Below are 25,793 nucleotides of genomic sequence, written 5' to 3'. Positions count from 1 at the left end.
ATGGTGATAATAAAATTGCATCATGAAAAATGAAAGAAGGAGGTCTCCTTATATACCAAAGCCAAGAGGCATGAGGAAATTGGAGGAAAATTGAAAATTAAATGAAAGGGTGTGACCCACATAAAAGAATGTGCAATTAGCATTTAATTAGTGATGTTGAGTGTAAAACTCCATAAAAATTATAAGTTGAGAGATATTTTAAAAATAAAATAATCTTTTTTCTTATAAAGTTAAGTGTGACATTTATTTAATTTATTTCTTTTAAAATAATAAATGTTGCACATAAAATAATGTGGAAAGGGGTTTTATTTAATTAAAAGGGAGCAAATTCCTTTACTTAAATAATGCCAAAAATCAAGTGATCAACCATTTATTTAAAATTAATTAAATAAATAAATTATAATTTAATCAAGGAAAATCTAATTAAATAATTCAAATAATTTAATTTGATCAAAGGAAATAATAGTTCAAATATTATTCAAGCTTGAGATAAATTATGAAACCGGGGCACGTAGTCAATGTGACCATTTTTGAGGGCTTACATTTGCCCTCTTTGACTAATGTGTGAGCATCGAGAACACATAGAGTCAAAGAACCAAATCAAAGATTCAAAAGATCCAACATAGACTTGCCCAGGGACCTTACAATTGTGGGAACCAAAGATTCAAAGTTCAAAGATGGATAAGCGTAAAACTCTTGTTACACAAACTTGCTCATATGGGACTCATAGTCATACAAGACAATTTTCCCAAGGGGACTCACAATTGTGGAATACAATCCAAGAATTTTTTAGCCATTCAATTTATAAGATAGATAAAGCCAAAAGAAAAATATCAGCACCCATAAATGATAAGCCAAGCACTAGCATTCCCTACGTAAAATAATCATCTGCCCCAAGCTAGGCAGAAAAAGATAGATAGCTATTGAATCAAATAAGAAAACAATGAAGAGCAATAGAGTGTTCCTGCCCCTTCATGATCGAAATCCAAATGAAGGAGAGGCTAAGCAAGAACAAGATAGATGTGATGAAATCAAAATAAAGGTTTATTGATGAAACTCTCACACATGGGACCCGAGGCACAAACCTAACGGTCCCTCAATTTGAAACACTATGATGAAAGAACACCAAGGATGATCAATAAGCGCGAAGATATATGCCCCATGAAAAATTTGACTAGAAAGACAAAGCATCAAAAAGCAAGGTCAAATCAAGAAGAAAGAATGAGGAGAAAATAAATGAAAGACAAAGAAATGAAAGAGATGGAAAGAAGAAGGAAAATACTCAAAGAAATATCAACTATTTAAGATAGGAAATTTCAAGTGAGATCACGAACAAAAGATGTGAAATAAAGAGCACAGTGTGATCACAACTGATAAGGGCTCACAAAAGATGAAGACCTCCAAAAAGAAGAAACAAAACCTCCAAAAAGAAAAGGAGGCAAAAATGCATGTTTATGTCCATATGACGCTTCTGCTCATTTTATGTATTTGCTTATTTCGGCCAAGAATAAGGTCCTAGTTTTAATTACAGAGCCGAGATACACAACCTCCATTGGTCGAAACCATGAAGATATGAATGTAATCTCAATTGCACAAAAAATGCACAACCATCACTAGCCACCAAAGTAACCATGAAGATATGAATGCAATTAGAAACATCACACAACCATTACTAGTCACCAAGATGACTATGAAGATATGAATGTGATTCAATTAGTGTTGAAAAATACTGTGAGTCTTGAGATCAAAGCACACAAGAAAGAAATCAACCAAAAACATGTCTCATGGTCCATAGTTCTTTGGCTATGCATCCCAGAGAAACCATAGAGACACTCTGACAAAAATCAATGTCAATCTAATCACACAACAAAAAAGAAACCACATACCCCTAGTCCTCTAGCTATGCATCCCAGAGAGATTAGGGAGGGAATAAAAGAACAAGCAGTGCAATAAACATGTATATATATAGCTATGAATAGTCAGCACACAAAGAAAAGATTAAAGCATAACTCAAGCATTAAGTTAAAAAATTTAAATGTGATAATCAACACTGAGTTCTGAGGAAAAGGTCAAAGGCTCACAAGTAGGCAAGGATCTCAAGACTCCCAAAGTATTGTTGAGAAACACTATTTTGGGTGTTGTTAAAAAATAACCATTGTGGTATTGAAAAACACCATTTATGAAGTGTCCCAAAGACTAACACATCCAAGAGACCTAAGCTGACACAAATGTATGCTCCAGACAAAGACAGAGACCAATTCCAGCCCAAGGAGTCAAAATAAGGCATGATGGAGGAATGGCTAAGTGTCAAAGAGATATGCTAATAGATAGGAGTGCAAAGGCCTCAAGCAACACATGCCACTTTGGATTTATTGCAATTTTTTATTTATTTTTCTTTGCAATATTTGATTTTTTTAGGGATTTTTGGAAAAAATTATTTTTTTGAATTTCTTCAGGACCCATAAATATGTACAATATATATAGATGCTCCCACCGAGAATAGACATCAAGAGTAGTACCTTTTCAGATGAAGCACATTGGTATGATCGGGGAACTGATCTCCCTCAGGTGTAGATAACAAATAGGCACCCGATCCAAAAGCAGCTGTAATAATGTAAGTACCCAACCAATTAGGCTCAAACTTTCCTTTTTGAGCTCTATTTTGCTGATTCTTAGGATTCTCATGTAGAACAAGGTCTCCCACTGAAAAGTCTTTAGGGCAAACCTTCTTGTTGTAAGTCTTAGATAACCTTTTCTGATAAACTCTCATATGATCAAAGGCAGCCTTTCTTTTCTCATCAAGTAATTCAAGTTCTTGTAGTCTCACAACTCTGTAATCTTCATATGTCACTAACCCTTTAAGAGTAACTCTCAATGATGGAATCTCAAACTCTAAAGGCAAAACAACTTCAAAACCATAAACCAATGAAAAAGGTGTAGCACTAGTAGGAGTGCGAATACTAGTTCTGTAAGCCCATAAAGAAGGATTAATCTATAAGTGCCAATCAATAAGATCAAGGTGCACAAGAGATAAGGATGAGGAAGACTGAAGATTGAAAATATGGATCTCATCTTCACTGGAAACTGAAGAGTCAAGAATCTATGTGGTTTTCCTCAATAGAACTTAAATCATAAATCCTTCTAATAATTGGAGAGTTAGGTTCATTAATGACACTGGGTTGAGCATCATAAGTATGAATCACATCAATGCCCAAATCAATTGTGAAAGGTTCTGAAAATGAATCTCATTCATTCTCATGTGAATCTATTTTTGAATCTCAACTAGGATGTTTACACCATGATGGTTTGGGACCTTTTGACATGGAAGTTTGATTGTTATCATAAGTAAATCTCTCTCTTTCCATTAAACGAACAAGATCATTATGCTGGCATTCTCTATTAGGATCTTCAATATCTGACTCATCATTTTCCATGTTTGTGCCATGTTGGGCTCTTGATTTAGAAGCTTCATTAATATGTTGGGTTCCTGGAGTGGAAGCTTCTTTGTCATGATTAACTAGAGTAGGCCCATCCCCCCAAGAAGGTCCATCAAAGGGACCCAATCATCACACATATCCTGTTGATTTGTAGTATCAAGTATACATATTTCCTCATCTTCATCATCATAAACATCAAACATGGGTCCATCATCATAATTATTTCCAAATCCCAAACCAATGGTATCTCTAGATTTTCTGCCATCAAGCCGATCAAGGAGTTTGGAACGCGCATCCATTCTATGACTCAAAGGATCATGACCAAGATAGCCCATATCTTTCACAAAAGTATAACCTCTCCCATAGTTGACAGGATTTGGGGAAAAGTTTTAATCGTGTTTAACCTTTTCATCCTTATAAATCTAGTTTCAATCAGCAATTTCTTCTTTCTCCTCCATAGGAATGGATGATATAAAAAATGTACCAAATTTTGTCTTAGTAGGAGAAGAAGGTTTCATTTCATATGAATGTAATCTATAGGAACGAGGTGAAACTGGAAGAGTAACAATAGAATTTATCTTGTATTCTCCCATTCCTATATCAACATATTTAAATCTATCTTCGCACAATTTGAAATCAGTGTATGTCTCATCTGAAGAGTTGTTGAGAGAAACATGTGACTCAGCTGAAATTTGTTGATAGATAAAGTATTATCCCTTGCAATACGGATTGTTTCCACATTATAAGGAATCTTAACACATTGATGATATGTAAAGGGAACCTCTTGCATGTCATGTATCCAAGGTCTACCCAATAAAATGTTGTATGCAAGAGGATTAACGTCCACCACTTGAAACACAATGTCTCTCTTAATTGGCCCAATCTAAACGGGTAAAACAATCAACCCTTTAGACTTTCTCACAACTTCATCATAAGCTTTGATAGTGATTTGTCTTCGAGTATCAATGACTTGCTCTGAATATCCCAATTGTTTGAGCAAACTAAAGGAACAAATATTTAGCCCCACACCCTCATCTATCAACACACACTTGACAATGGTTGTATGGATTATGACTTGAATATGTAAGGCAAGGTTATGCAGATGACTTAAGGCTAGATCATCTTCCTCCAAAAAGAAAAGATGATCAATATCTAAGTTGTTGGGAACATTAGTTGTGTGCAAAGCATCTTCAAGGACTTGCTTGTGTTTAGGAGACAACTCTAGAAGCTCAAAGACAAAAATCTTAGCAGGAGTAGACTTCAATTGATTTACAAGATCAAAATTAGGTTTATCATTTGAAGTAGACATGGGTTTAGACATAGCATCTTTAGATGGAACTTGCTTAGGTTTAGGCTGTGGAGGAGTATCCTTAAGAGCATAGGGAGCTTGACTCCAAGTGACAGCATTCAAATTCTCAAAGGTAGTAGAAGAACTAGAACCCCTAAGATTAAATGGAGCTTTAACTTCCTCATCATTCGAACTATATTCATGATAGTAAGGATCTTTGAACTTGAGCACGTTAACACTTTCTTCTTTAACTTCAACCATGTTGATGATTTTATCAGCATTGGTATATCCATAATCTTTATTGGTATATGTATAACTCACTTGAGCATTTCCATTCTTAGGCTTGGATGATTCACCCTTTTCGTACTTAGGCAAAGGATCTTAATAAGCTTTATGATCATCATTAGTAGTAGGTCCAACACCGTCAATTGTTAATTTTCCTTTATCAATCAAGTTTTGAATATCATGTTTTAGCCTTTGACAATTTTTTGTAGTATGACCAGTCTTGCTTTGATGATAATGACAATAAGCATTGTCATCCCAACGTGGGCCCTTTGTAGGAGGTGCTTGCCAATTCTCAATCAAAGTTAACATCTTGCCATCAACCAATTCTTTCAAAATATCTTCACAGGGTCTATTAATCTTTGTAAAAATCCTTCTTTCTTGAGGGTTTCTATTATTGGAGCTAGAATTGCCTCTATTATTCTGTTGAGAAGGTGCTTGAAGTTTCATAGCATGGATGCCATCTAATAATCTGAAAACAACTTGTTACTAGACTTGAGGTGTCAACTACACCATCATTAACCACGTGTTGATTTCCTTTATTCCAAGAAGTAAAATTGTTCTTATTTCCATTGTTGTTGTTATTCTTGTTTCCATTTACATTAGTCTTGAGAATCCCTTGATTTTTCAAAACATCTTCAATACGAAAAGCAATCTCTACCATAGCATAAAAAGTCTCAAAAACTGATTTGCCTAATTTATTTCTCATTTCAGGAACCAAGTTGCTCACAAGTATATCAATCCTTTCTTTTTCAAGTATTTCCCTAGAGTAGTGAGAGCATAACTTTCTCCATTTTTGTAAGAAAAAAACAAAGGATTCTCCTTGCTCTTGCTTGAGATTGCATAGATCCAACAATGAAACCAGCTTTTGAGCATTGTAGGAGAAGTGTTCGATAAATTTCTGAACAAGTTCCTCAAAATTCTTAAGTGGAGGAGTAATCTTAGTGAACCATTCCATAGCTTGGCCCTTTAGACTTTGAGGAAACAATCGCATGAGGTAGGCATCTTTGCTTGAAAACTCTAGACTCAAGATGAAAAATTGTCTCACATGATCACTAGGGTCTCCATTCCCATCATATTTATCATAATGTGGAAACTCTATCTTCTTTGGGAATTCAACCTCTAGAATACTCCTCTCAAAAGATAGAGGACAAACATTTTGAAGAGAGAATGGATTCTTAGGTGTAAGTTTATCCATCAACATCTTGACATTCTGTTTTGTTTGCTCTTGAAAAGAAGGATCTTGTCTCTTGATATTTTTATCCACATCAAAATTGTAAGGTACTTGAAAACCTTTGTTGATTAAATCCATGAAGTATTTATCCTTATTGAGTTCAACATATTGATCCATATACTTCTGAAAGTCGGGATCTTGTTCTAGCTGATCATAATCTATACCAAAACCATGTGCAGTATGCTGAGGATATTGCTGTGAATACTGTCTATGCTGATATCTTGGAGGAGGTGAACCTCTCCTAGGTGGAGGAGATGGTTGCCTCAGAGGAGGTGATGGTTGCCTCCTATTTCTCCTAGGAGAAGGTGAAGGTGACACATGTCGAGTAGCTCTATGAGATCCCGGAGGAGTAAAAGGTGGGGAACCATTACCACCTTGTGAAAGCATATCATTAAGTCTCTTATGTGCTATTTCATTAGCTTTCTTTTCAGCCTCATGTTGTATGTACGCATCCATGTAGGCTTGTCTTTCTTGCTCAAGACACCTCTCTTCATTATTACCTTTAGGAGACTCAAGAAGAGGAGTAGAAGGCATGGAACCATGTCCACCTTGTGAAAGTATATTATTAATCATCTTATTTGCTATCTTTTCAGCCCTATGAGTAACATGGGTATTCAAGTATTCCTCATTGACTTGTTCACAATCCTTAAGTCCTCCCATAGCATTTCTAGGAGAGAAGGGGACTCTAGAAGTAACATTCTGTCTCAATTGTGTTGATTTAGCCAAACTCTTATCAATTTGTTGAGATGCTTGTTTTTCCTTTTTCTCTAAGTAGGCTAGCCTTTCCAACTCGACTTGTCTAGCTTTATCACCATAGGATGGAAAGATCTAGGTGACAATCTAGGAGTAAGAAATGGAGAGTAGTGTTGATTTCCTCCGTGTAAATCTCTATCAAAATCATTCATTGAAGTAGATCCATATATATCTTCATGAGTTAAGGGAGGCCTTAATTGCTCAACTCCACGTTCTCACAATAATCTATCATTAATCATGTCATCCATGCTTTTTTCTTTGTTTCCAATGAATAACATGTCTTGTTCAAAGATTCTACGCTCAAGATGTGAGGAAGCTCTAGATGTGTTCAACTCACTAAGATGAGTAGAAGGATTAAACCCATTTTCCATTGCTTCCTTAGGTGGTTGATCAAAGATAGGTTCTTTTCCTTTACATTTTTGACGAGTTGGTACTAAGGGTAATTGATCAAAGTTAACTTGAAGTCGTTCACCGTGACTCACTTGAAACCTAGTCGTAACTGGCATGAGAGGGAAAATGCCAGTAAATAGGAAGACTCCAAGAAGCATTGGTATCACACTTGGGTAGTAAAGTAATCACTTGTAACTATCCATAACTCTTATCAACTCAATCTACCATAGAGGTCTCACAATTGACCAACACAATATGCCCGGAGGTCTCACAATTGTGGAAATATCCAAGAGTTGTAATGTAATATAAAAATGTAATAATATGAGATAAAATGATATGTTTAGACAAGTGAATACCCACGATCCAAGGATGAGATCAAAGAATCTAAGAGAACTCTTTCTCAACTAGGGTAGTCTCTAACCCTTTTGCAAATCTTGATTTTGGCAACAAGATAAGGCAAGATTTGCTAACTCAAGGGAGCTATGAAACAAGAATCCAAATGACCAACAAGTTTAGACATTTAGGATTAGGTCCACAATGGTCAAATCAACTCAAGAATGACAAAAACAAGGTAACCCTAGAGTCGGATCACTGAATTAAACTCTCCAAGGCAATAGGTTCACAATAAGCAAGGTAGCAACATGATAGTAAACTGGAAAGTTGGGTTGAGAACTCGAGGAACTCAGTTTTGATTGTTCTTTTCAACCAACTATGATCAATTTTAGATTTATAAATGATAATCAGGGACATAGAACAATGATTAGGGATTTCAAGAAACTGTCTACAAGCAATGAGCAAGGGACAAAGCAACCTTGCGCATGAACAAGAATAGTGTCATAGTATGTATCTAATCCCTAGAACCACTACTTGTATATGTTCTGAAAATGTTTTCCAATCACTCACATAGACCTAGTAAAGAAAAAGTTGGTTGCACTATGGTTTGTAGTAATGGTCAACTCTGCAACTCTTGCAATCTCAAGTGGGAAAAATCCAATCCTGAGACACCGAGGTTTTGACACAATCCAAGAATTTAATCAATCAGGAGCTACTAAGGAGATCTAATAGCCCAACAAGAGACCACACCTCTGGAGATTTCTTCCACAAGGACATTTATATAGCGGTTGTTGCTCCACGACAAGAATGGGTAATACTGCTTGAGGTTCCATCCACATGGTTTACCCAATAGAGAGGGTGTCCACTACGGTTAAGCCTCTCTAACAAGGAAGACTCACAACATGGACCACATAGGGACTTGGTTCGGATTCAAGGGTTCGAAGTTTCTAATGCTCCCAAAGGGAACAAAGCATAATTGATGCCCTTTGGTGGAATGCAAGGCATACTAATGTACTTTGGTTTTTTGCAATTTGTTTGCTATCAAATGCAGGGGGTTGGATTTGCCAACATACCCTAGGTGTGCATCTCAATGTGTACACCATACAACATTTAGGACAGTCCTTAGATTTTGATTGGGGGTTCATCAAGGCTTGAAACCTTGGATTTTTGGTCATTTTACATGCCCACACATGTCTCCATACTTGGGTTGAGTTTTTCCATAGTAGAAAGAGTACTTGTAGTGTAAATGGAGCCCTAATTAGGCCTATCAACCCAGTCTAATGTTGCAACAGCAGCAACCTCTATTCATTTCCATACTTTGGTGCTCAGGCATGTTTCATAAAACCCAAAAGGGTATTAGAATCCATAACCTAACTACCACCTCATTTGGAGATATTCAAACTTATGTTTCATTTTCATTCTAGGAAGGGCTACAAGCCAAATTCTTGGTTTGCAAAACAACTTATGTTATAAGTATTTTTTGATGGAAAGAATCATTGATTCCTTGTGAGTAAGACCTAAATAGGCCAGAATAGTAATTGTAGGCCACCCTTGGTCTTTGTATCCACTTGTTGGGGTTTGATCCCTCTTTTTGTTATGAGAGTCCATTAGTGCTTTTGGTGTTTTTGGTGCTTAGAACCTTGGTAAGCCTAGTCATTAGGTTAACTTGTCTAGTGGGGTTGTGATAACCTTCCTTTAAGCCCTTTTCCATAACTATGATAGGTATTTGGCACTTGGACCCTTCACCTTGGGTGTTGAGGGATTTTGAAAACATCACCATTCCGTATTGTTTGAGGCTTCCGCTGTCCACTACTGCATCAATAATCCTCTAACCTCTTCACCTCACCAAAACAAAACAAACAGATTAATTGACCTGCTAAATGGCTGATACCAACTCAACAAAGTCTGTCTACTGATAATGATTTCTATTTCTCTCAAGAGAGAACATGTTGTCAGTTGCCAAAGACTCGACAATATTTGAACCTAGAGTTGATCAGCACCTTCCCTACCTACAACTAGTTCTATCATCAAGAAGAGCTTGAAGCCCACTCTCTCAAGATCCACAAATAGTGTTCATAGGGCCTAATTACTATGTCTAACAGATATGTGAAAAAATAAATCTATGTTTGTTCTTTTAGAGCAGAAATTGGAATGTGATCTAGGAAAGTAGGAAATCTCTCAAGTAAGACACATGAGAGGTTTGTTTTAATGAAAGGAAACAAAATATTATAGAGCTTTAAACAGAATACCTAGTAATCTGCGCAACACACTTAGTAAATTTTACCTTATTTTTATTTTTGTTGAGTTTTTCCGCACAAGCAAGCAAACAAGCAAACAAGATATGCAATGTATACTCAACTTATGCAAGCCCTAGGGTTAGATCTGAAAATCAATCGTTAAGAGTAATAATAACCAGCAAATAATCCAAATGACAACTCATATCATACATTGAACCAAGTGAAAAATAAGTGCAAGGTAATCATTAAATGCCCTTTTTTTAATTTTGTTTTTTGACCTAGTCAACAAGATTGGACCTATATGACATGAATTTGGATCCCAAACCCTAAATGCAAAAAAGAGACCCCTATTAAAAAATAGAGAGCTTTCCAAAGATGTCAGAATTCTAAAAAGATCTTTTCATTTGTGCCCTAGGGAGCCATTTTCCAAAATAGACTAGTTTTCATAAATTGACCAAATGAGCTATGATATTGCATCTAAATTTAAAACATAAAGAATGGACCCCCTTTATAATTTAAAGAGCTTTTGGAAATGTTTAAAAATATGCTGATTTTTGCCGAAAAATATTTTTTTATAAAAAAATAAAGAAAAAATTATAAACACTTCACAATACCTTGAAAAATTTTGAATTTCTTACTGAAGCATCTCTGATATGTTGCCAACCTGAAAAAAATTCAGACCGAAACTCCAAGTTGTTTGGTCAATATGATCAAATCTTTGAAAATCTAGGGTTCTCCAAGTGAATCTACACAAGGGGGTTAGCTCTAAAAAAAACCAGCATGTAAAGGTGGGTTGCCCAATGGTGGGCACCAAAAAATGTCTGTGAAAAATGTGGACAAATAGCAAACACACTTCTATGAATCGTTACACTCAAGATCAATCAATAAAACTCCATGAAAACACAAGATCTCAAGAATTGACTCATACCTTCCTATCATCAATGTACAAAGGTTTGTAGAGAGGTGGCTCTCATATGAACATAGGCCTTGGTCTTCGCAAGTACATTGTAGAGAGGTGGCTCTCATATGAACATAGGCCTTGGTCTTCGCAAGTACATCAAATGAACAGAAGAGTCAAATGGAAATGAACATGCAAGATATCTCCTAGTCTTCAAGAAAGCTTCAAATTTGCAAGTATAGTAGTAGCATCAAGTGTGTATGAAAGTATGATCAATCGCAAGAATGCTTCAAGTCCTCAAGGAAATTGCATGAAAGCTCCAAAAACCTGTAGCATAATGGTGATAATAAAATTGCATCATGAAAAATGAAGGAAGGAGGTCTCCTTATATACCAAAGCCAAGAAGCATGAGGAAATTGGAGGGAAATTGAAAATTAAATGAAAGGGTGTGACCCACATAAAAGAATGTGCAATTAACATTTAATTAGTGATGTGGAGTGTAAAACTCCATAAAAATTATAAGATGAGAGGTATTTTAAAAATAAAATAATCCCTTTTTTTATAAAGTAAAGTGTGTGACATTTATTTAATTTATTTCTTTTAAAATAATAAATGTTGCACGTAAAATAATGGGGAGAGGGGTTCTATTTAATTAAAAGGGAGCAAATTTCTTTAATTAAATAATTTCAAAAATCAAAGTGATCAACCATTTATTTAAAATTAATTCTAATCTAATCAAGGAAATTGATGTAAAATAATAATGATTAAAAAAAATCAAATAATTTAATTTGATCAAAGGAAATGATGATCCAAATATTGATTCAAGCTTGAGATAAATTATGAAACCAGGGCACATAGTCAAGGTGACCATTTTTGAGTGCTTACAGGAGGAAGTTTGCTTGGATAGTTTAGCACTCATCATGTACCATAGAGTGAAGTACAAGAACTATCGTGTCTTATTGATGCAATGGTCTTTTGGAAACCTAAGTGAACTGACATGTTTTTCTTATAGGGTGTTAACAATTACCATCTTGGAGAACCTGTTAGCCACACAGAGACATAAATGTAAGTTATAACTATCTTGCCTATGGAAAGTCCTATAAATGAAATCCATTGATGAAACTAAATCTTAAGGATTTGTAGGCACGAGTAGTTGAGTTCCATGATTAATGTACTTGTTGATTCATTGCATATCTTTGACCAATAGAAATATATTTGCAGCACTGCTAGTTTTCTCCATGTCAAAATGAATTGTCTCCTAGACCATTTTTCAAATGTTTCCCTGATTAATGCCAAAACTGTCTCAAATGACACAGAAGTTTTTCTTGCAGATAAAAAACAGAAAACTCTTTCCCTGCAACCTTTCTTGGCAAGTGTCAGCAAAGGCAATGTCAAAGCCCTGTTGTTGACATTTTTTTGGTTTGAGGTTAGCTAAAAAACTCGGCAACCCAATTGGAAATCTCATTCTTGTGCTTGATATTGCAATAGAACTAAGGAAAGTATGTAAGATTCCACCCCTTAATCTGATTGAAGAAATCAATTTGACTCTTGTAATTTTAGCAAACAGTTGGTGTGCAATCTGGACGCTGAAAATGCTAACACTACCACAGTATTCCTTCTAAGGTTATTATCCAAATTTATAGTTAGGGTGATAACCAATAGATTAACCACAGCTAATTTAACTCCTTCCCAATCATAGAAAGAAAATGACAATGCAATATCATGGATAGTACAAAGATCAGTATTTGTAATATGATTCAGACATAATCCATGGAATATTAAATCACCAGAGTTACATACAATGAAAATGTCTAGCACAATGTTCAAGCATCTATACAGACCTGGGTCATAGAATGGACGTTTTACTAAATGCCTTCTGTAGTAAAAAATAGTTGTACCTATCACCATTAATGGTCTATCCCTTTATGCCAAGCATGCTCTCAGATGGATTTCATCACCACCACTTAGTTCAGACTTCCCTGTGATCTGCACTACACATCTGATATTCTGAGTGTGTTGCTACCATTTTACTACCTGTTGTCTGCCTGTGTCCTTCCTTGCATGATAGTCAGTCTCTGGACTACTGTCATCCTGGGATGGCCACATTCACTGCTGTTGTTTTAAATGTTGTTCCCAACTGTGCCAAAACACAACTGTAATGCTCCACGTTCGTTGATGTTCTGTAGACCTGGCAGTATGTGGCCCAAATGATCTGTTTTATGGTGTTGGGATATGTTCACCTTCAGCCGACTAATCCTCCTAACTCTGGCTATTGTTACAAATTTCCATTACTGCACATGTAAGCGATAAATCTATTGTTCGAATAGACCTAATGAGAGTTGAGTTTCACTCTTCCAATATCCACGTCCAACTGATAATAGGCTCCACAGGTAGTTGGTGTAGTACTACGTCTGCCCTATTCCTATTGATAGAAATCCGACTATCACTGGCTGCTCCTGTGTTCTACCCAAATATGAATGACTGTTACTGTTGCTACTAAACCACTTCACACAACCATCAAATGTAGTGGACACTAACTTACATTTTACACCAGCTAGTATAAAGAACTTCAGATGCCTCCTCTGTATTACTGACTAACTTCTGATTGCTGCCCACACTATGATGAAAACACTAAGTGCAGCTCCACACCAGGTATGAATGAAACCTTCAATCAATGCTAGGGTTACGTCCAACTTCTCCACTACCTCAAGGGGTTTCATCCTTAAGATAACTAGTCACATTTAAGCAAGCATTTGTATTTGATCAATACCATATTTTTCATTTTTCAATCCCAATGCAAATGCCTTCCTTTATAACTTCGAAATGAGGAGAGGTACGAACAACTTAGCAATGTGGGATAAAAGACTATTTCCTCTTTTAGTCACTTAATTCATTTGTCATAAAGTGACTTTATAACTTTCTAATAACATTAAAATATTTAAATAAATCACTTAAGTCACTTGAACTTTAATATCTCTTGAAATACTTGTCTGATTGTCATGTTGTCTGAAATAGGAATTTCTCCTTATAATTCCCCATTTGACCAAATACACTTTCTAAAATAGAAAGGGTCCATCTCTATTACTTCTGACTTACTATACATAGTAAGTATGGAAAATGGAGTCCAAAAGATATCAAACGAAGGCCAAATCCATAAATCCTTGAATGTTGAAGATGAATCAATCCTCAGAAAACCCTCTAACCATCCTTATTAGCGTACGAGGATCCAATATTAGGCTAATCCCTGAAATTCTGATGCTAGCAACAAATGGGGACATTACAAAGTAGGTGGTCAACTTCCACCAGTGGTTACTCTATAGATTTATTGCTAGGATTGCAAGAAATACTCATGGTCATATGTGGGAGGTAGCCTATTAATATGTTGTTTTTTGATAATTTGGATCAAATACTGTAACTAACTCAAAAATTTGAGACCACTCTTACATGCTTGAATAGATTTGCAGAAGTTTCATGAGCAGTAACCTTGATCTTTATAATCCTCAGAGGATGCAATTAATCCTCAAAGGATACAAATATGAATAAAATTATAGCAGAAAAAGAAAACCATTGAATTCTCTTTCCCTTTTCCTTCTAAGTGACCCCATAAATAATGGAGGGTGTATTAAAAGAATTTGTTGGGACAAGAAGTATTTTGTTGATGGATTTTGGGTATACATTCATTACCAAACTGCTCATAGGTGTTACTCTTTAGGGAGTCCTGACAAAAGAGCTCATGTGTATGTGCTTGCTGAAGAACTGGATTTGAGAGTATTGGAGTTGTTGAGGAGTAAAATGGTCCTTCCAACTATTCAACACAATAGGAAAAAGAGGATTGTTACTTTTACTTTCTTCACTTAAATCCTTGACATGTGTAATTGATAGGCCAGTTCCACTTCCATGAATTTGAACCAAGGTGATGAATAGTTAGATATTTTTCACCATTACAAAAAGTTGCCTCTCTTTGATTTACCAAAAGAAGAAAGAAACAAGTCCTAAAAGTTAGAAATAATGGTACATAGAATAAATAGAAATACAAGTGGTGTTATGCTATCAAAGAAACTTCAAAGGACATTTTTTGAATTCTATAATCTATAGGAGAGATGAAAATGCTCAGAATCCTATATAGAGAGACATCTTGCTCCAACCTAATTATCGAGTCCTAGTCTGCAAAAGGTTTATGTTTGATTTCATCCACAAATTTGTAAATATTGCTTTTGTAAATATTGCTTAGCCTGGTTGCTTAGATCAGTTTTAATAAGAGCTTATTCCACACATTACTTTATAATACAAATGGAAACTTAAGTTGTTTATGGCTGGAGTCATCAAATTTTTGTTGTTTTATGATAGAGTATTGTCTTGATTACATTGTATTGATTTGCAGCCAAGTTGACCAAAAGACTGACTCACTGGTCTGACATTAGCAATAGATGAAATTCTTGGTTGGCTTGTTATTCTTACTGTATTTCATGATTTGCAGGATGTGTACCAGAAAATTATGTCTTTTTATCAACAGACACCCTTAACAGTTTGTATAATCTCTGCAAAAGGAACTGTTTCTAATGTGGATTTTCTGGAGACTGAGTCTAGAAGAATTATAAACCATAAGGTAAGGTTTTGAAGTTTTCTCATGTTTTTTCAATTATTTTGTGGAGGGGTGCCCCAAAAAAATTTGTATTTTTTGTGCTGAAACAATGCCATTAATAATTATGATATAAAATTTTGAAGAACAGACCGTATTCACATAAAAAAGTGGAAGCAAAAAGTCACATCCCTAAGTCTATGCAAAGGAAAACCTTAGTCAACATGTCCAAAGAGGAAAACAGAACAAAATTGCTTAGGATTTGCTTTCCAAAATAGAAATATAAATAGTAATAGAAGTAGAAATATTATTAACTGTCAATTGTGAAAAATTGTAAACAATTTTTTAATGGATGTCAAAAGTTTCAATAAAGTAATTTCCCTTTTTTCAACCTAGGTGTTCAGAGAGGAAATACTTTAATTAGTTAGATAAAGTTCTCTTAAATTTATATTTCTTAGGTAACTTGCATTTAGTTAATTGTATTATTAAGCTGAATATTTTGTTATTATAAAGTGTCTTTAGTTGGTGCCAAAAAGTAGAATAACATAAAGCCACTTATAAGGAGTTAAAAAGATTATAAAAGGGGATTGAGGAGCTCATGCCACTCATTTTTGGAATTTGATATTTAATTAAGACCCTAGTTGCAGAGTTGAACAATTATCTAGTACCTTAGGATGAAAACCCTAAGGTGGAGAATTGTTTCATGTATGAAAGATCTTCCCTATCCTATTGCAAGGTGGATTAAGGCAAAATTTGATGTGTGTATGAGATTGAGTTGAAGCAATATATCTTTCTAGGGCTTGCCAAATTTTTAGGAACAAATTTATACAGGTTTTGCAAGCAAAAACAAATTTGTGCGAGAATTTTCTCTAATAGGCTATTCCTCTATAACATATGCTGTGGAGTTCTTGAATTTTATTGGAGAAGTTATTTCATTTAGAATAATTATTTAAAACCAATCCAAGAAAACCTGTTTGGGTGAGTTTAATAAGGAGAAGTGATGGAAGTTCAGATATATAGGTCATGTGAAGGGAAAATGAAGATTCATGGGGAAAATTTCAACCTAACATAGCCATATCTTGCTAAAAGGAAAAATATAGACTTAGGGATGACGTGTAGGTAGTCACAACAATTGAATAGGGGTATTAAGTTCCATCATTATAACCATCCCTATTTACGGAAAGTTCTGTTCCTAATCCATTTGCAGCCCTAATATATGCGTAGAAACATTAAAGGTGTGATTTCAAGTTGATTCCCACCATGAATTCCTGTCACTATTCACAAGTAGCTGTGGGTTTGGGATGCCAAGAAGAGGTTGTGGATTTAAGTCATGAGAATCCCTCAGAAGTAGCTGCGGGTTTGTTTATGCAAGGCACATATATTCTATAAAAGGTGTGATAACATCATAGAAGGTTAAATCAATACCTAACTGGTTATTCATATCTGCCACCATTCCTGAGTGTGAAAGAGGATTGCATGCCATGCCAATAGGAGTTTCATGGAGATGTGAAGGAGTTTGTAGGATCACTGAAGTTGTCACAGAACCATTGATAGCAACAGAAGTTAAGTTCCAGGCATGGCAAACTGAATTTTGTGAGATTCAGAGTTACCAATTGCTGTAGTCCAGTGAATTGCTAGTTTGCGAGACTGAATTTTCCACTTTCAGCAAAAGGACATATCAGCAATCTCATAAGGTTATGGGTTCTTGACTGGTTTTGTTTGAAAGTTTGTGCAAACATTACTTGTTCTTTGATAAGCATGCTAACATAAATTTATAGCACAATATAAAAAATAACAACATTCCATTTTATATTTGAAAAAAATAGCACAATATCGTTGTTCTTGTGATATTAGCCGTTGCATTATAAATTTGTCAAGATTTCCATTTTGGTGTGATTGAAATATGTGACAAACAATTTCTTAGCAACTGACAAGAGGGCTATGGAATGTTAGTAGATCCTCGTTATGGATTAACGATGAATAGTGCCCTTCAAGTCTCTAACAACACCAAGCATCATGATTGATCAGGTCCCTTTTTCCTACTTTTTCTGGTACATTTAACAAAGCTAGTATATACATTGGTCTTCAGGAAGGTTAGGATCTTTATCTATCTTTCATTTGTGTGAGGAAAAGATCCATTGACCCAAATAAGTTGGATCAGTGGTGGGGTTGATCTATCTGGAGTTAAAATTCTACAATTTTAAATTGACATAGAAGAGATAACATCTTGATGAAAGACTAGGTGACTTGTGAATTATTCTATATTTTCAGTTTTTCTAACATCTGTGTTAAGTTTCAGACAATTATCCTGAATTCATATTACATTATCATAAACCTCCACCTTGGAGTTCATGACACCATCATCTACTCAAAATCATACCCTTTCTGCAAATATCATCAAGCCTGTTGGGCATTACAGAAACATATAGAGAAACAAGGAAAGATAATGTCCTCAAGAGACCAAAGTAGGTCAATGGGCTCAGAAAACATATTCAAATATAAAAGCATGGTGGCCACAATTTGAAGAAATGAAAAGCTTCACTTTCAAAATACATGTTAAAAACCAATCATGTTACAAAATTCTATCTAGCAGGGTTGAATCTCAAAAGATACCACTCCACATTAGCTCACCTTTAGTTGACCACTGTTAAGAAAGGGGTGGCAGAAATGCTGAAAACCTCCTGATCTTAGCTCACCTTTCTCTGATAACAGTTAAGATAGGGGTGGTGGTCTCAGACACCTATTTTAAAACCTTTTGGAAATGCCACTGGATATTTGCTTGCCTTGAATGTTTTATTTGTTTGAAAATGAAAAATTGGAGCCTCGTGAAGTCTCGGAAACCTTGCAAATACCTGTCCAACCATATTTGCTTGAAAAGTTTTAAGTCTTTTTAATCTCACATATTACATTTTGAAAGATCATCAGGCTAAGTAGTAGTTTCAGTAATCATTTTGAGCTTCATCACATTAACATGTCTGGTTGTGGATGATGTGTGAAGAAAAGTTAATAATTTAAAAACTTTAATGCAGACCCAAAATCAGCTTGATAACAAATAGTATGTGTGTGCCATCTCAGATATTTAAAGAGTTCTTAAAACTTTTTTCTTTGTATTGTAGAAGATATGAACTCAGCGCCATTTAGTTTCCTACAACATGGACCAAGTTCATAAAACCATTCTCAATGTCGATGCCAGTTACAAAAGTATTGAAAAACACTGACATTACATGTTTGACCTTGGACCACCATTTGAATTTGAAGTGTACCTCCGAAGCCTTTTCAATGGGCATATTCGAACATTCCTTTGAAATACCCAGACATAATTGTTTGAAGTTTTGAATAGCACCACTATCTCTGTCCAATCATCCTATCTTGAGTGCATTTCATGCAACTGCTTATTTACTGTTGAGAATATTTTAAAGAACAGTGTAATGTCCCATTCCATGATCAAAAGAAGATTTGTTCATAATAAAGGCATCCTAAATATCATAGCCACTGTAATCTGTTAAGGCCATTTTGTACTCTGCATTGATAGAATGTTGACCATCTTATTTTGCAGCATTACTATCACTGTTTCCTTTCCAGAGATGTCCAAATTCTGTCTTTTTTCATTGGCATAAACATGAATATTTAAAAATACATTACCATCAGACTGGAGCTTATAATTTCCACCAACATTTGTACTTCATTCTTCGCGGTGAATATTATCTGTGATGTCCATTATAAGAAGGATCATTTACAGTAAAGGCTGCTGATATTGGTGGATTTTGGATCTGCTTTTGACAAGATTTAGAAACTATTTATAATGGCTCAAATGAATATGGCAAGTTTGAGAAAGTTCAAAATTGGCCAAATTATAATGTAGGCCAACACGTTAGATCAACATTTTAAAGTAATATAATTTCACGTCATAGACTTAAAAAAATTTACCACAGTTCTTGTAAAACGTGACTTCTTATGAAACATTGCTTGGTTCTTAATTTTGAATTAAATCTGTTGAGCTGTAAAATGTGAGCTTTTTATATTTCTTTGAATCTCTGTAGTTTTATATATGTTTTTTCTACGATTCTATGTCTGGCTTGTCATTGTTGTCTTTAAATTTAGATGTGTTCACATTTTCCAGAGATGGTATGATGATGTTCATTTATCTTAGAATATTATTTTACTCCTTTATGTTGATCTTCTCAACCAATAAGATGAGAGATAAATAATTTATTTTATTTTATTTAAATATGTACAAATTATAAAACTAGATAATGTTCATTTATCTTAGAATTTTATTTTCAATTAGGTGAAAGTCTTCTTACATTCCATGAACTACTAGGGTTCTTTCAAGCCTCCTTTGTCAAATCTTTCTTGCTTTTGGTTTTGAGGTTAATCTGTATTTCTTTGTGAATCGCTGGCTTATTTTCTGGGAAGCAGATTTTCTTCTATGTGTGTGTTTATATATATTATACACACACACACGATGCAGTGTTAATCCATTCCATTTACAATTTTCAAAATAGCGTGTTATAATTCTTCCTCTTCTTGGTTATCAGTTGTTTAGTTTTGGTCCTAACTTTTAATGCATTTTGCTTCAGGGAGAGTTTGAAATCATTTCCTTGTCAAGTTCCTACACGGAGGACATATATAACCTCCGTGTTACATTGGCTCATCCAGATGGTAAGATTTTTCGGGGTATGGTTGGAGGAGTGCTCATTGCAGCAAGCTCTGTAGAGGTAATGGCTCTAGTATTTTGTTTTCAGAGCCGCATATAGTTTATTTATTGAACAGGATTTCTAAGTGAATTGTTATTTGCAGGTAGTAGTTGGTGTTTTCTCCTCGTCCCCTTTAGATATCCCAAGATAAGTTGGAGATAAAGAATCTCGCATTGATAATGTTCGAGCGCTTACTATGTACATCCAGCAGACAAAATTGACCTGGCGGGACTGTTTTCTGCTATTTTATTAATCGAAAACACAAATCAATTGTGTTGAGATTTTAATTCAATTAATAGATCACAGATAATCATTTGCTGAGATTCCTATCTTCGTTTCAGGGCAACCAAATACAGGAGTAGCCGGATATATCCGTGCCAACGAGCAATGTAGATGCCATGTGATTGATTTTTAAACTGTTTGGCCTGAGTCTTCGTAAACTTAATTTAGAAAACTTCATTCATGCGAATATCTGTGAAATCTTAGATTTATGTTTGAATTATTGTTGTTTCTCTAGTTCTTTATATTTAAATCTTAGATTTCTAATTTTTTTAAGATATCCCTCATTTTTATTTAATACTTCAACTTTTTCTTTATTCTATTACAGCTACTTTAGTTATGGCTCTGGTTTGTATATTCTGTGTATTTTGTAAATCGTTAAATTAACTTATAATAATTTATGTAATACTTCTATGTCTATGTTGTTTTAAAGTAATAAAAATATCTTTTCATTATTTAGAAAATTGTGTAAAATAAATGTATTTTTTATGAATGTTGTATATAAAGTATCTATGTTACGAGTCTTAAAAAATGGTTGTAATTGTATTTGTGTCATGCTATTTTACTAACACACTACAAGATAAAACACTTATGAACAATTGTCAAACAAAGAACATTGTACCTAAAGATTTCTAAAACTTAATTATGTTCTAAAGATTTCATGAATAAAATTTCTTTAACGCCATCATTTTTCTTAACAATCATACACGTGATGTGTTAGATCTCACCTTTCCTTCTCAAGCTACTTACAAGGAAATTTTTGTACGAGATGTATGAAATGAACAATATTCATGTCTACCATCCTAATCATCTTTTAGCATTTTGTTTCAATTTATAGTAGCTAGGATTTTTGCAATAATGTGTAATGTCCCTTCTCTAATCAGCCCTCAAACTTTCCCTGAAATCATAATTGCACAAGATTAAGGTTAGGGCTTACCATATTTAGGGCTCATTAATTAAGCAATTATTTAACTTGAAATCCTACAACATAGTTAGGGTCCATAATCATGACGTTATAGTTACATTTCTTCAAATTATAAATAATATATATGAATGAAATGAATCAATTCGATAGATTTTGGAGTTAAGGGTGACCTAACCATAGAAGTGATGAGGTAGGAAAACTTATTGAGGTGCCCCATACACCTCCTGATCTAGGCTTGAGAGTAGGTTTCTTATACCTCTTGGCCTCATGTGGCATGTGCAATACATATAAGGTGGCACACCTAGTGTGGGAACTTATTATTGTTCTCCATCTTGTCACTCCTAACTTGCTTTCAGTGATTGAAAATCCATTTACCATAGTAGAGAGTGTGAGGGGCATTTACAATAGGTTGTCTTGAAAGTCTCTCCTTCAAAGCCTAAAGCCAATCCACTTTGTCCCCATTTTCCCACATAGTGACTCCTCAGTCACAACCATGAGGTGGTATTCTTAGAAGGTGCTCTTATCATCACTCTCCAAATTGAGATCCCCTTGGTTCCCCTATCATGGCTAGTTATAGCAAATAAAAAATTATACATGATATTTCACACAATTTCTATATTACCTGGTGGGATCAAAATGATTAGTTTTTTCAGTCTTTTCCAAGCTTTATAATACTATTATTTTATGTGTACAACAATAGTTTTTGCCTTTGGACTCGTCAAGAAAGTTACAGACCAGCGACTTTGAAGCAAATGTCCACTCATTTCAAGCATATTTATTTGTTGGTAGAAAAGTGGAGTTTGGTTTTTTCTCATTTTCAAATGTTGTCATGACTCTATGGTCTATATGAGTGCTAAGTGTCTTCATTTTTTTCATAAGAATATGGCCTGTCATTCCCCATTTCATGAAAGTTATGTTTTTATACCTCCTCATTAACCCCGTCAACAAGCTACATATATTCACCACCCTCCCATCCCTACTGAAATATCATAGCAACGTGTTTATCAACAACCACAAGAACATTTGCAGAATGTTTCCCAGCATGTTCCAAACATGAGCTTGGATGATATTCTAAAAAAATTTCAAGAGCAACTAAGAGTTGTAGAAAAGGAGCATGAGTACAACATTTTATAGAAAGAGCTTGCTTATCAATATCATGTTCATTAGCAAGAGGTGGAGGCCCAAAGATATGCACATTAGTTACTTGCCAATCAAGTTGCAGTCAAGGAGGAGTAGATGAGGTTGTTGATTGCATAGGTACAAGAACTTGAGGCTCAATATCTACTTATATCCTAGGTCAATATGCAATGCAAGAGGTTTCCAAGCCTAAGATTCCAAGTTTTTAGAGTTTTAAACCTCCAATAGATTTGGGACAGCCTTTGCCAGAGCTCAAGATTCAAAATGATCAATGGTATCAGTTGTTACATTATCAGAATGTAGCCAAACCAAAAGACAAGGATAGTTAGCTATCATGGCAGCCTTCACAGACAATGTATCCTGGTTATCGGATGCCAAATCTTGTCAAGATTACTCCATGTGAGCCATTTCAAGATCATAGCGATGGAAGTGAAGTTGTTGTTGATTCAAAATAGGTACAATAAGTAGTAGAGGTCCAAGAGTAGAACTATTTAAGTCAAGAGGAATCAAATATCTTTGTTGAGTTGCCTACATATTTTGAGCATGATGATGAACATATCTCATTGGTTGTAGGAGAGGATAATGAGGAGGAAGAAAGGGTCATGTTTTTCTTTGAAGAATTATCTTCTTTTATCGAGTAGGATGAGGAAGATGTTATTTCAATAACATTAACACAACAACAAAACACTAGTGAGATGGAAGTTGACCAAGGTCTAGAAGACTATTTTGACAATATTATAAAGGTTTTCTGTGAAAGTCTTATTGTTGAAAATTTAGAGTATATGCCTACCAAAGAAGACTAGAAAGCATTTTTCCTAATGATTCTAAGCCTGAACACAAGATAAAATCATTTCTCAACAACATTCAACGGGGTGATACATGTGATGATCTTCTAGCTATTTTAATAGAAGATGAGGATCCTTTGATTGTGGAGGAAGAGTAAGCATGATTGTCAATCATTCAAGGCAAGCATGATGAACAAGAAATAAAGAGAAATGCTAATGAAAGAAACAAAGCGAGCTTGAAGCCCTTGCTTCTAAGAGGCTACCCAATCAAGTATTTGGCCTAGCATCAAAACAAGCGAGGAGGCATCATTCATGCCAACACCGGAACATGAAGATTCTAATGGAGAAGGTTAAATGCAACGTGTTGATTCAATCCAAGATGATGATATTTTCAATTAGTAATGTGAAGTAACTAACAAAATTTCATTCCTCAAGAGATGTTGCATAAAGTGATTGAATATTTTTCATTTCTCCATATTCTAGTGTTTTCCTTTAAGCATGTTGATCATTGCAATTTGAGGAAGAAAGGCGGCTAGTTTATCCAACTAGTGAATGGATTTGTTTAGCATGTTTTCCTATTAGTTAAGTTAGGGTAGGTTAGTTTTCCAACTTTCCATAAGTGTTGTCGAGCACAGTTAGTTTAGCTTTAGTTGTAGTTTTCCCTATTTTTAATAAGGGTTCCAAGTTCAAAGGCCTTGGTGAGTTACAAGGAAGAGTTTTAACTGTTGTTAATATGAGAAGAGTGGTGCTTTGTAGTTGTCCCCTTGTCTTCAAATAGAGTAAAATCCTTTTCTGATGGTCATGCACATAAATGTGATTTGTGGTGATGAATATTTTATCTTCTACACCACAAACCATATACATTAACACAATCATCAAGGAAGGGTTATGCCACATCTATAACCAAGTTTCTAGTTTCATTCATGATTGCATATTTAACTCTACACCTAATGAATTGTTTTAGGCTACTGGTCATATGTCTTGCAGGTAGACGTCCATCAGAGTTTGTCAGAATGTTACCTAATTTTCACTCTATAGGCTCAATCAGGTAGAGGCCTTTTCTTGCCAAGGAGAAATATATTCAAAATTGGTCATATTACATGTGTTTCCAAAAAATCTAATACATTCATTGATATGATGCATATAAATATTTCATTTTATGAAGAAAAGAGAAGACAAGTTGAATTGAAGATCATACAAAAATAAACTCTTTTGTAAAAATGCAATTTATATTTATCAAATATTATATTGCTTCACGCAAGTCGTGAAACTAGCTAAGTTAGATAGAGACAAGTTTGGATTTTGAACTTCAAAGCTTAAATACATATGTGTGGAGAATATAAATGAATGACTAGCGGTTGTGTTGGTAGTCTTGGCCACCTGTGTCTTTGTTCTCCCTTATCTCTCACATTCTCACTTCCTTGGTCTACATTGCCAAATTCCAAAAAATGATAAACAAAGAGGGGGGATTAGATCCAATGGATCTAAACAATGACCAGTTCACTTGCCTACCATATCTCATCCATGTATCCAAAACATAAAATCTCAAAAACCATATTTATTACTAACTAGTTTGTGTCGTGTGCAACAATAAAGAGGGTTAGTAACATGTGGATGTAAATGTGGATCCCACAAGGGTTTGAGACCAATATGTCACTAACACACAAGAATTGAACATGAATAAACAGGAGCAATATCAAAGTGACATGCACTTTTATTATTTTCAAAGGAAAAATGCAATAGACACAATGCTTGGTTATTTAAGGGACAACATTCCATGCTTGAAACCTTATAGATCAATTCGTACATCACGTAGTGACTTGATTATAAAATGGTATTAACCATGAGTAGGGAGATATAATGCATATTTTAGCAAGGGGTATATATGAAAAGGATAGTGAAAGTGGATGCTAATAAAAAAAGGCATTAAAAGAAAGATACAAAGAATTGATATTTGATGGATCCAACCATGCTTTTCAATTAGCCATCAATCTGATCTAAGGATGTTGTAGGATGATATGCTACAGGAAAGAAAAAAAATACATTTTGTAGGAAATGCATTAAAAATACATGTTGTAGGAAGTGCATTCAATGAGAAATATAAGTATGCTACTATAGGAAAGCATGAAAAGAATAGAAATACATGCTATGAGAGAAAACATAATGCAAGTTTCTATAGGAAGTAAAGTGGGGCACTAGAGAACAAGGATGAAGTCAAGTATAGATGTGGCTAGAGAAGACAGAGCTCAAAATTATGATAATTCATACATTTGGATGATGAATTGAAAGAGAAATCAATAAGAATCTAAACATAGTGATACTTTGTTTTTTGCAACTCTTACTCTCTCATCCTGATGATGAATCACATAGTGTGATTTGAAATGTTGATGGTAAAAATATCAACACAATCTAATCCAAAAGCAATTACGAACAAATCCAAACATTGTTAATGTGTAGTTTCACTAGTTTCTAACTTTTTACTATTATAGCCACTTTGCATGCATGGTACAAACCTATAAGGATACATGAATGTGTGATA

At 34.7% G+C, this 25,793-nt stretch overlaps 1 protein-coding gene across 1 annotated transcript in view; it reads left to right on the top strand.

Moving 5' to 3' along the window:
* The window catches only part of LOC149533657 (uncharacterized), a 65,413-nt gene extending 44,679 nt beyond the window's left edge, over window positions 1-20,734 (top strand). Inside the window, exons 3-5 of the mRNA XM_089804391.1 lie at window positions 15,330-15,458; window positions 20,012-20,149; window positions 20,232-20,734. Coding sequence (XP_089660517.1) covers window positions 15,330-15,458; window positions 20,012-20,149; window positions 20,232-20,279 — 315 coding nt within the window. The 3' untranslated portion in view covers window positions 20,280-20,734. The remainder of the gene's footprint in view (window positions 1-15,329; window positions 15,459-20,011; window positions 20,150-20,231) is intronic.
* Window positions 20,735-25,793: the final 5,059 nt, after the last annotated feature.

This window comes from Cupressus sempervirens, chromosome 10 (assembly GCF_028749045.1).
Source record: "Cupressus sempervirens isolate cs-2001-9-10 chromosome 10, ASM2874904v1, whole genome shotgun sequence".
In the NCBI taxonomy this organism is placed as follows: domain Eukaryota; kingdom Viridiplantae; phylum Streptophyta; class Pinopsida; order Cupressales; family Cupressaceae; genus Cupressus; species Cupressus sempervirens.
Note: the sequence above shows the minus strand (reverse complement) of the source record. Positions and strands in the feature narration are given on the sequence as shown.